Source organism: Oryzias melastigma, linkage group LG4 (genome assembly GCF_002922805.2).
Source record: "Oryzias melastigma strain HK-1 linkage group LG4, ASM292280v2, whole genome shotgun sequence".
NCBI lineage: Eukaryota > Metazoa > Chordata > Actinopteri > Beloniformes > Adrianichthyidae > Oryzias > Oryzias melastigma.
Window position 1 is genome coordinate 28,896,581 of NC_050515.1, and position 11,700 is coordinate 28,908,280.

Genomic DNA, 11,700 nt, shown 5'->3' on the forward strand with positions numbered 1-11,700 from the left:
GGCGGACGCCGCAGGAAGAGCCGCAGGCGGACGCCGCAGGAGGAGCCGCAGGCGGACGCCGCAGGAGGAGCCGGAGACGGACGCCGCAGGAGGAGCCGCAGGCGGACGCCGCAGGAGGAGCCGGAGGCGCACGCCGCAGGAAGAGCCGCAGGCGGACGCCGCAGGAAGAGCCGCAGACGGCGCAGCTTCCTACCATGTATGTGCTTTGTGCTGCCGTCCTTTTCTTTTCCAGCGTACTGGTGCAGAGCGACTGTTGATAATTTACATGTTTGACAAAAACTGTGATACAGAGAAGTTTCAAACCACACTATTTTAAGGTCCAGATATAAAAATAACACACTTCAAGGCTACTTAAGGTATTATTTTCACCTTAAGACTTTTTAGAGCCCTGGGGGAACCCTGGAGCGCAAACAGATGGATGATGGGAAGTGGAGGCTTGCTCTGCTCTGGCCTGGTCCTGCCTGGTAAATTTCTAATCAACTCATGCTCCTGTTTGGGTTTGTTTTTGTCTAAAACCAACAGAATCATGATGACAAGACCGAACGCTTTGATCATAGAAAGGGACTTTAAATGATCTATGTACTAAAAGTTTATTTACTGAAGAAACGTGGACCTCTGTACACAGAGAGACTTCCTACCTGATGTTCAAACCTATGAAGTTGGTCCAGGAGAAAATGTAGTCTCCGCTCATGATCATCCCAATGTAGGTCACCAGGACATTCTGACAGAAGCAGAAACAAGAGATGCTGAGCAGCAGGCTCTCAAGGCTCTGCTGGAGCTTCACTGAAGCATGCAGCTCACCTTGATGCAGCCCACAATGGTGGTAGTTAACGCCGAGTTGTGCTGAGTACATAATACCGTGGAATACATCAGAACAAACCTGAAAACACAAACAGACACGGTCAGCACACGTGTCCCTCCCTGCAAACGCTGATGTGAGCATGTGTCTTACCCCATGACACAAGACAGGATGAACTGGGACAGGAAAAGTATATCGGACCAGCCATCAAACTCCATCGCCTGAAAGAAGAGAAGCATTGTTCTGAACATAAGTTATTCCTGTCTGTGAACAGCAGGGGGTGCTGTGTAAAGAGCCAGCTGCAGTTCAGGGATTCACTATTCAGGACTAGAACAGAGCATCATGCAGGCCATGACCAAACTAAAGTCTCCATCAAGTCGACTGATCATTTTCCAAACTGGAAAGTCCAGGTTGGAGTTTGCAGTGGTGTTAAGACGGCAGCAGACCTGTGAGAGGAGGAGAGCTGCTGTAATAACTCCACCAAGTGCATAATAGCATCTTTGTGCTCCTGGAGCTGCCGGGCCCCAGCTGGGCAGAGCAGAGACTGCTGCCAAAGACATGCAGCACACAGAGACACTTCAGGAGTCAAGTCTGCAACCGCAGACCTCCAACACCGCCTCACACTCAACATGGAGAGATATGGAGAGAAATGAGCATCACCCCATTTATGAGTGGGTAATTCTTGATCTGTAACTCATTTAATACATTTTGTGCATAAGAAAAAAATACAACTTACGCATGCACAAATTAAAATGACAACAGTTTGAAACTAATTACATGACACACAAATCATTTGTCACACACACACAAAGCCTCAGTTATGCACAAATCTGTGGTGAGTCTTTTTTCATGTCTTACAGATTCATCCGAGTGATGCCTTTAAATGCTACTACAATGCTCCGTCATCAGAGTTTTCTTATCAGCTGCTTTGAACTTGCATTGTGAATATACCTGGTAAATTGTGACATTTTTCCACTTTCTTAAACAGCTTTGATAATAAATATAAAAAAAAGTCTAAACAAGTGTTTTATCCTGCCGTGTTTTATCCCGGCACTGGACCTGCAGATCATAGCGGGCCGGTGCTGACAGCGATCGCTGCGTTTCCCGGACAGAACTCCATGCATCGACTGTATACCAGGCGGCGGCGCTCTGATCTGGTCTCCCCGTGGAGCTTTTCTGTGGCGATTGCACCACAAGACCTTTCTAAACACCCACAGGGCGGAGAGGGTTGATCAGCCCACCGGCCCGCTCCCATCTGTGGGTGTTTAAAGGGTCCGGCACCGCCTGCTATCCCCGAGACCGTGGGATGCTCTTGGGACAGAGCCTCGTGGCGGAGGCGCCGTCAGGGGAGGGGCTGTAGAAAGGAAGCGATCTGGAAAATATTTTTATTTTTAAAGGTTTAAATGTTCTTAAAACGCTGGTTTAGACATTTTTACATTAATTATCAGGAATATCTGTTTAAGAAAGAGGGAAAATGTCAAAATTTACCAGATATTCACAATCTAAGCTCAAAGCAGCTGATAAGAAAACGCTGATGACGGAGCATTGTAGTAGCATTTAAACGCATCACTCGGATGAATCTGAGACGTGAAAAAAGCCTCACCACGGATTCATGAGTAATTTTTAAAGATTTGAACTGATAGCTAGTTTCCAGCTGTTGTCATTTTAATTTGTGTATGTGTAAACAGTATTTTTTTTTTAAATGTTTGTACTTATGCACAAATGTATTATATGAGTTACAAATTAAGAAAGCGCACACACAAATGGGGGTGATACCTTTTTCTCTCCATAGATTTAATGAGCCGCTCACCTTGTTCAGCTCTCCCGTTACAATGGCCAACAGCATGGTGGGAATGATCATAAATAATGCATTATAATACAATAATCCATACTTCCCCAACTCCTGAAGACACAGACAGACAGGAAGAGATCAGCTCTTTGACTGGCCTGCTCACCCCCTGTGTAATAGACATTACATCATAAACAGAGAAGTGTCTGCAGTCATCTGAGCTCTCTGCACCACTTTCAGAATGCTTACACTCCTGCTGCACGTTGGCCATGAAGCTACAACTGAACCCACGACTGTGCTGAGAGACGGCCTTTACCCGTCTTCAGTCAACAGCGTCACGCGGACGCCAACAGCAGCTCCGGCCCACAATCCGCACTATTCATAGCACGGCCACATACCTTTGCATCTAATTTCTGCTTGACATAGGCTCCGTTAGCTGCAGTCAGGACGTCGTTCAGCAGGATGAAGACGTAGCCCTGCAGGTCAAAGGTCAAATCTGCACTGCAAGAGAGGACAGGAGCAGCATGAAGGAAGAGTCAGAGCGTTTCCTGCAGGCGGACCACTGTGAAAGCTGTGAAGCTCATCCTGAGCCGCCGCGCACACCTGCAGGTGAACATTTACCTGGCAGCTATAAAAGCTCCGAGGATCATTGTAAATACTGTCAGCTGAACCGGCCAAGAGAACTTCTTCCTGCCAAAAGAGAACCAAAGTCAACCAGAACCGTGACAGAGCCGGCGTTCTGGGTTCTCTTACTTGAGCAGAAGTCCTTCAGCCAACATGGTGAATAAAATGGAGAACCTCCTGAGGACTGTAAACATCGGCAGGCTGGCGGGGCACAAAGAAGACTCAGCTCTGAGTGAAAAACTAGTTTACCATCATCGGCTCCAGCTAGACCGGATGTACTTACTTGAGCCGTTTGGTACCAAACAGACCAGTGATTTGGTTTCCCACATAGAGGAGAGGTAGAGGGAAAGTCTGAGGGAACAGCAGACATGAGCACAAGCCGTCAGGATGAGACACACACGAGCGCGCGCTCACCTTGTTGGGAATGTTATCATCATAGTCGGGGAAGCTGATCACCCGGGATGCCTTGCCCACCCACAGCACGGTCACCGTGGCCAGCATCTGCGTGAACACGCGGGAGCTTAATGGAGTCACGAGCGCGGGGTAGGAAGTCCGGAAAGTTCCACTCACCTGTCCTATCCCCACACATATGGACGACGGGAACCTAGAAGGGGAGAAAGGGGGGCGTCAGAAGCTGCGCGGAGGGACATGTTCACCGCAGGACTGACGGTGCTGCGGCCAACTCCAGCTAATGTCCAAACTTGTACGGGCTGCGCTAGCCCGGGCCAGCGGGGCCGTTACCTGTAGTTGGTGAGAACACTTTTATTCACCACCACGATCAGGAACGAGCTCACGCCGTAGAATCCGGCGGCGAACAGCTTCACGAACAGCGCCGACGGTTTCTCCGCCATCCCGACGAACTCTCATTCCGCTGTGGGGGCCGCCGCTGCGCAGCCCGCTGCCATCCCGACAGGCTCAGCCACAGCGACGCCCGCGCGCGCGCCCGCGCCCATTGACTGTCGCGGAACATGACGTCACAGGCGGACCTTTTTCCTTTTTTTTTAGAACAAACTTTATTTGTTACATTTTGATTGATTGATTGATTTATTCAAGATTGTTATTTTTGTTGATCAATTGTTTATTGTTTTTGAAAAATTCCATATTCACAAATGAAAATAGTCAAATTCACGACCTTATTTTAATTGATAATATCTGGACCTTAAATCATATAAATCTGAAAGCTTCAAGAACATTTCATATTTTAAAAGAACTGCATATATATACCTGGTGTGTTCTTCTGCTGCTGTAGTTCATCTGAACCTTGTGTGTTCAGAGATGTTCTTCTGCAGACCTCGATTGTAACCATTTCAGTTCCTGTTGTCTTTCTATCAGCTGGATCAAGTCTGGACATTCTCCTCTGACATCAACAAGACATTTCACCCACAGAACTGCAGCTCTCTGGATATTTTCTCTTATTCTGACCATTCTCTGTAAACCCTACAGACGGTTGTGGGTGAAAATCACAGCAGATCAGCAGTTTCTGAAATCCTCAGACCAGCCCATCTGACACCAACAACCATGCCACGTTCAAGGTCACTTCAATCTCTGTTCTTCCTCATTCTGATGCTGGTATGAACTGCAGCAGATCTTCTGGACCATGTCTACATGTCTAAATGCATTGAGTTGCTGCCATGTGATTGGCTGAGAAGAAATTTGTGTTAACAAGCAGGACAGGTGTACCTGATGAAGTGGCCAGTGAGTGTAGACATTCTTTTGACGTCTTCCAAGTGAGCAGTATTTCTGATTTGGTCTCCCTCTGTGTTGACACACATCAATCATGTTATCGTCAGCCTGCAGTTAGCTTTGCATCTAACTGGACGTTACCTGCAAATAAACATTTGCTTGTTGAGGTAACTGCACTTCAGGAAGCTCTGCGCTTTAGGATGAACATTATTTTGAACAGCCTACTGTAGAGTTTTCTGTTATCTATTTGTTTAATAATAATAATAACTAGAAAAGTTGCGTTACCTGCGATAATGCTAGTGTGAATGGTTTTTGCTTAGAAGCTGAAGCTTTTTGCTGAAAATTGTGATGTAATTTACTTTAATTGCTAAAGGGATTTGCTGCAAAAAGTATTTGCAAAATGTTAAATTTGCTAAAACTGGAAATTTCTTAAATTTCGGAAAAATTTGAAGTAAAATTGCTTAAAATCCTTAATACATGGCAATTTTGAAAAAATATTTAAACAAAATACCTTAGTGCTAAATTAACAAAAACGTTAGCATGTTGCTAAAATATAATCTAAACTCTAAAATTCCTCAGTAAACTAAATTAGTCAAAAATGTTAGCATGTTGGTAAAATATTAGTTAAACTAAATTAGCCTATAAAAACCTCAGTAGATAACAAATTAGCCAAACATGTTAGCATGTTGGTGAAATATTAGCTAAACTCCAATTTTTTTAAATTACTATAAAAGATGTAAACATAGTCCATGAATATATTTAAAGGCTTGTTACTGTGAGTTATTTCCTGTTTTTTCCCATCATCCCAGTCATTGATTCTGGGTAATTTGAATGTCTACATCACTGATACATTTTCAAGTACTAAATAATTGATCCAGTTGAATCAGTAAAATACATTTACTGCTCAGTTAATCTTTGGTGTTTTCTAAATGTAAAGAAAAACATAAATTTTTAACATTGTTACTTAGATTTAAAGGGTTTCTAGATGGTTTGGGGTTAATTTTGTTTTGTTTGTTTTAAATCTGAGTAAAATAATTTGAGAGGAAAATGCATCTGTGTGAAGGATCGAGCAGACAGGACACTTCCAGTAACAGCAGTCACATCTCAATGGTGTTTTTTTATTTTTTGCAGCGATTAAATAAATCATCAAAGAAAAATGTGACGTCATGATTGAAATACTCAACTAGCTTGAGGTTTTTTCTGCTATTGGGGGAAGAGTTTGAAAACTGAATCAAACGAGGTGTGAATGAAGACCAGCTCCCTGACCTGACCTTGCAGAGGGGCCATGTGTATTTTGGCAGGTGCTTGTGGGATCAAACCTGACGTGTCTCTGATAAGATGTGTGTGTGCATGTGCCACGTATTCAGCAGAGAGCAGAGCAGTTCAGGAATCCCCTTTCATCAGTTTTTCAGAAAGAGAAGAGAGCTGGGCTCCTGATCTTAGCTGAGTCATGTCTGGACTGAATGCGTCCCTCGGATACTTCCTGGCTGTCGTGATTTTTGCAACTTTGGTGCGAACGCTCTTCAACAAATGGCCCCGTCTCCATTTCATGGCAGAGTTTGCCTCTTCTTTCATGCTGGTGGCATGTTGGTTGGAGGTTCAGACCATAGTGGAGGTGGGCGAGTGGGCTGGGGGTTTGGGTCCAGATGTGACTGCGACCATGCTGCTTGTGGTGCTGCTGACTCATGGTGTGATCAGTGGGGGGGCATCAGGGAACCCCAGCTTGGCTGTGCAGAAGTTCCTGCAGCTGGAGGACAGCGCCCTGTCCACCCTGCTGACGGTGGCAGCCCAGTTTCTGGGGTCTCACGCGGGCCTCCTTGCAGCAGGGTTTTACTGGAGGCTGGAGCTGACGGACATGCACATGATCAAAAACCTGATGTCTAGTGAGTGCACTACTTCCCTGCAGGTCCCTGTGCTGCAGGGCTTTTCCACAGAGTGCATCTGTGCAATCGTCTTCCACCTCCTCTGCCTGAGCCTGAAGCGCAGATCTGCTCTGATTGGCCTTCCCCTGGTTGCTCTCCTCCGAACATTGCTTTCTCATTCTGGTGAGTCCCGAGGAGGTCTGAGAAAACGTGAATGAATTCATCTTCTGCTTCTCCGTTGGAACTTTCCTTCTGTAGTGTCTTAATTATCCTCCTATTAGTTTTTTTCTTACGCAGATAACAGTTTTACAAAAGATCTTATAAAATAAAATAAGCTCATTTTGTTTTCAAGTAAATTCCAACGTTTTCTGCCTGAAGCTACCAGGAGCAACTTCATTTTCTGCTTATTTTCAGCCCGACGCTACACTTCAGCTTTCATGAATCCATCTTTGGCGTACGGACTCACCTTCCTCTGTCCTGGATTCACCTTCACAGAGTATGCAGTGGTCTACTGGCTGAGCTCCTTCACAGGTACATTACTTTGGAATTAGGCCAAAGTTACGCATAAATAAAATTCTAAGGCTCTATTAGGAAACGTGTAAATAAATGACCTGTCACTTTGATGCCTAAACTGTACCACTTCAGGCAAAAATAGACAGTGATACGAATCTAGTTTGGTGAAAGTAGCTTACAGGTTAACCAATGAAACTTGAATTGTTCTGTTGGAGTTTTCTGTCAAGACTGATGAAAATCTTCACCTGCTTTCCAGACTTAAGCTTTGCTCTTGTTCCATTGGTTAGAGTCTTTATAATACACTTAGACTTTGACCCTATTTAGCTTGTCTGCTGTGGATTTGCTGGTGTTCTGCAGATGATTTATCTGTTGACTGATCCCACTTTCAGCTGGTAGAAAATCTCTTCCATTTGACTCCAAAATTCCAGAAATTTTCTCTTTTTCTGACCATTCTCTGAAAACCCTACAGACGGTTGTGGGTGAAAATCACAGCAGATCAGCAGTTTCTGAAATCCTCAGACCAGCCCATCTGACACCAACAACCACGTTCAAGGTCACTTCAATCTCTGTTCTTCCTCATTCTGATGCTGGTATGAACTGCAGCAGATCTTCTGGACCATGTCTACATGTCTAAATGCATTGAGTTGCTGCCATGTGATTGGCTGAGAAGAAATTTGTGTTAACAAGCAGGACAGGTGTACCTGATGAAGTGGCCAGTGAGTGTAGACATTCTTTTGATGTCTTCCAAGTGAGTAGTATTTCTGATTTGGTCTCCCTCTGTGTTGACACACATCAATCATGTTATCGTCAGCCTGCAGTTAGCTTTGCATCTAACTGGACGTTACCTGCAAATAAACATTTGCTTGTTGAGGTAACTGCACTTCAGGAAACTCAGGATGAACATTATTTTGAACAGCGCCATCTTGAATGCATTTTCGTTTTCTGTGCATTCATGCACACTGAATACTTTCATCTGGAAAACTGAGAAGTTATCAAAGTTTACTCCAGAACTCTGATTTCAGCAGATTTCCTTCAGGTAAGTGATCTGTATTTATAGGTGGGACTGACAGGTTGTAATTCATCTAAATCTTACTAATGAAATCCTGGAAATGTGTGGTTTTTTTTTTGGTTATTTCATGTGCGTGGCTTATATCATTTGTTTAAAGAGGGATGTTTCTTTCCCAGGGATGACTTTGGCTCTTCTGTTGTACATGGGCCACATTCCCAGGATGTTTGCCAAAAACCTGCTGTATTTCCAGAAGACGCGCTTCAGAGTGCCCAAAGGAGACAAAGCAGAGAAGAAAAAGTTGTGAATGATGGAAAAAACACACTCAATGCTTAAGATGCATTTATTTCAGACAAAGTATGGAGAAAAAAAAAAGACCAACTGAGAAAAATGGTCAAAGGATCAATCCTCATCTCTGGTTTTCAATAAAACCAAGTTTAAGAAACAAAATCTCCAACGTGGTTTTTAAATGTCTGAAACTTAATATCCAGTCAAAACGTTCCAGTTGAAACATATGAAACCCACTTCAGCAGAAAGAGCTCTGGGAAAAGGTGACGTCCAGCTGCTACGTGGTGACAGAACACTGACCAGAGTGTTGTTTGGACGGTTTGTGGGTTTTGGCGACATTGGGCTGGTTTTTAGTGGATGTACTTGGGTCTGAGGGAGAGAACAAAAACCGTTTCAGTCACCTGAATATAAAGGTTCCTATTAGGAAGGAGGTGAATCCTCGTCTCCTTGTATCTGTCCAGAAGCAAACAGAAGCTGAGAGCCTCTCGTCTCAGACAGGTTGTATTTTTATGGTTGGAGTTGTGTTGAGGACTCCATGAGCAAACTGGGCGAGTGTTTGCAGGAGCTCCATTTAGTAGTAAAACTCAACTTTGTTTATTGGGAATTGTTTTATTCTTAGTCTTGTTTGAAGTTCAGGACCAGATGGAGAAGGGAGCGGGAAATGGTTGAGGTGTTAAACGGAGAGGGGTGGGTGAAGACGGGCAGCAGCAGAGAAACACAAGCTTCAGTTTCATGAGAATTTCTGTTCACTCAAGCAAGACCAACCAATCAGAAGTCTCTTTGGTTTAAGGCACACGCGTCAAAGTCAAGGCCCGGGGGCCGAATCCGGCCCTCCGGGTAGTTCTATCTGGCTCTCCAGATCATTTTATTTTATTGTTAATAATGACCTGATCTTATCTTGTGTTCATTTCTAACTTGTATAATTTTAACTAAATATATTTTTATGGAGAGTAAAATATTGAAAGTTATTTAAGGTTTAAGTTGATTTATTCTGGAATAATATTCCTGCCATTTCATTATTCAGAATTATGTTAAGAAGCTACGGTTTAACATTTTAAAATTAACATTCTGCTAGATTTCTGGACTATTTTGGCATTTACGAAGATTTTTTAGGGCTATTTTGGAGTTTAGCTAATGTATCAGTTACATGCTAGCTGTTTTGGCTAATTTAGCTGCGACCTCTGGTGTGTCTTGGATTTTGGCCCCCTGTGCGATTGAGTTTGACACCCCTGGCTTAAGGCAAAGAGCAACGGTCCCAGATCAGAGGTCATCACTAACATGTGCAGCCGATCACAGCTCCAGGTTTACAAACAGCTCAGTGCTGTGGAACACCCACCCTGCTGCTCCTGCTGCTCCAACTGCGCCTCTGGACGCTCCACCCATAAACAGTGATCCGGGTTATTCTGAAAGCTCTTGGTCTGTCCACAGCTGAGACACCGGACCACAGTGAAGCCAGTCTTTCTCTGCTTTCCTTTAGAGACAAAAATAAATCATTTCAAAAGAAAACCAAACCCAGCTCTAATGATCTCTGTGAAGTGCAGACTCAAAGGATATAGTGACATAACCATCATCATGGAAACGTATGATCACACACAGAGGCTTCTGTTTGCTTCCACAGTATTAAAAGTAACCAGAAGGAAAAGAATACTGACGTTTTTGTCTAGTTGTACCAGTGACTCCTGGAACCAGCAATGTGCAGCAGCGTTTGCATAAGGTTCTCTTCACCGACGGGTCTCTGCAAGGAAACACAGGTTGGTCTGTAATCAGCCTACTGTGACCCAGCAGGACTGAACTCAACCTCCACATTTATGCTGAACTCCAAACAGTTAAACTTTACAGATGCAATTACAAAAACAGAATCTTGACAATAGGTCGTGTGTTTACCTCTCTGTCAGGCAGGCAGCTGCATGAAGCTGCATCAGCGAAATATAACCATCTTTAACCCTTTCACACCTGAGGTTTAAGCACAAAATCTTTTACATACTATAGCTTTTCAACCGTTATGATGATCATTCCAGTAGATTTTGAAGGAGAAAAGCGGCTCGTCGAGCCGGGATCAATGCTGGAGCTCTAGTGTTAAAGGGTTAAATGTCTTCTGGGATCATTTTTCTGGTTTATGCTTTGAGGGTCTGGGTTTCACTTCAGCAGTTCTGTCTTTTTAGAATGTTTTGTTTTGCTTTTTAATATTAAGCAGTTTAGAGTTTCCATCATGTGTTTATCATATGTGTTTCCTTAATATATTTTTGCTAAAACTGAAATAATAAAAAGTGAATAAAGCAAAACCAATAAAAAAAAACTAGGGCTGTGACTGCAATTAATAGAACATAATGAATTAGTTCATATGTATTAATGAGTTCAGGCGTCCTGTCTCGCAGCTGTGAGAGCAGCGTATTAAAACTCAGTTTTAAATAAACGTAATCTTTTTTATATTCTGTGATTGAGATTTTATTCAATAAATATTCATCCATCTTCTTGACCGCTTCTTCCCTTTCGGGGTCGCGGGGGTGCCGGAGCCTAACCCGGCTACTATGGGCGAAGGCGGGGTACACCCTGGACAGGTCTCCAGTCTGTCACAGGGCCTCAATCACACACCCATTCACTCTCATATTCACACCTAGGGGCAATTTAGAGTCACCAATGAACCTATGAAGCATGTTTTTGGACGGTGGGAGGAAGCCGGAGTCCCCGGTGAAAACCCACGCATGCACGGGGAGAACATGCAAACTCCACACAGAAAGGTCCCAAATCCCCCAGCCGGGATTTGAACCTTCTTGCTGTGAGGCAAGAGCGCTAACCACTGCGCCACCGTGCAGCCCCATCCAATAAATAATGTCATTTATTTGTTGTTTTTGGACAAAAGCAATCTTTTTTTTTTTTTATACATAAGGTGGAGAACGAAAGTTGAGCGAGGAAACCGACCATTATTTTACTTTGGGATGGGGACCAACATGAGTTTTTCACAATAACAAGCACCGGCGTTGTCTAAAAATTGCAGAAACTCAGCGGTTCTCCATGAAAGTCCCGCCCACTGACACTGCGGGAGATGATCAGCTCAGAACGGACAGACACGCCCCCACCTGAATAGATTCCAGTCGAGCCGACATGAAATCCAGCTGGATCAAAATTCTCCCCCAAA

General features: G+C 44.0%; 3 protein-coding genes across 4 annotated transcripts in view; 1 reads left to right on the forward strand and 2 right to left on the reverse strand.

The window, feature by feature from the left end:
- Positions 1 to 638: 638 nt before the first annotated feature.
- On the reverse strand, positions 639 to 4,178 carry LOC112136926 (UDP-N-acetylglucosamine/UDP-glucose/GDP-mannose transporter; the record flags this gene model as incomplete). Its single annotated transcript, XM_024258952.2, is given in 11 exon segments — positions 639 to 721; positions 802 to 880; positions 953 to 1,020; positions 2,610 to 2,702; positions 2,987 to 3,089; positions 3,210 to 3,278; positions 3,342 to 3,413; positions 3,496 to 3,563; positions 3,627 to 3,713; positions 3,783 to 3,816; positions 3,954 to 4,178. Coding segments are annotated over 11 exon segments (866 nt in total), but the record flags the coding sequence as incomplete, so codon positions are not given.
- A 2,058-nt stretch (positions 4,179 to 6,236) lies between these two features.
- On the forward strand, positions 6,237 to 8,721 carry aqp12 (aquaporin 12). Its single transcript, XM_024258953.2, has 3 exons — positions 6,237 to 6,940; positions 7,172 to 7,288; positions 8,456 to 8,721. Exons 1-3 carry the CDS (start codon positions 6,346 to 6,348, stop codon positions 8,581 to 8,583), a joined length of 840 nt encoding a protein of 279 aa, XP_024114721.1. The 5' UTR covers positions 6,237 to 6,345; the 3' UTR covers positions 8,584 to 8,721.
- The window catches only part of rpp21 (ribonuclease P 21 subunit), a 4,703-nt gene continuing 1,606 nt past the window's right edge, over positions 8,604 to 11,700 (reverse strand). Inside the window, exons 3-6 of one of the 2 annotated variants that reach the window (XM_024258954.2) lie at positions 10,449 to 10,517; positions 10,217 to 10,299; positions 9,901 to 10,035; positions 8,604 to 8,933 (exon numbers count right to left, since the gene is read on the reverse strand). In XM_024258954.2, coding sequence (XP_024114722.1) covers positions 8,842 to 8,933; positions 9,901 to 10,035; positions 10,217 to 10,299; positions 10,449 to 10,517 — 379 coding nt within the window. In that variant the 3' untranslated portion in view covers positions 8,604 to 8,841. The remainder of the gene's footprint in view (positions 8,934 to 9,900; positions 10,036 to 10,216; positions 10,300 to 10,448; positions 10,518 to 11,700) is intronic. The other variant, XM_024258955.2, reaches the window with a different exon arrangement.

Bases quoted from the DNA above. Each gene is read 5' to 3' on its own strand.
- aqp12 (XM_024258953.2), top strand. From the start codon at position 6,346: ATGTCTGGACTGAATGCGTCCCTCGGATACTTCCTGGCTGTCGTGATT. The intron at 6,941-7,171 runs GTGAGTCCCGAG...GCTTATTTTCAG, and splicing joins AACATTGCTTTCTCATTCTG to CCCGACGCTACACTTCAGCT. The intron at 7,289-8,455 runs GTACATTACTTT...TTTCTTTCCCAG, and splicing joins CTGGCTGAGCTCCTTCACAG to GGATGACTTTGGCTCTTCTG.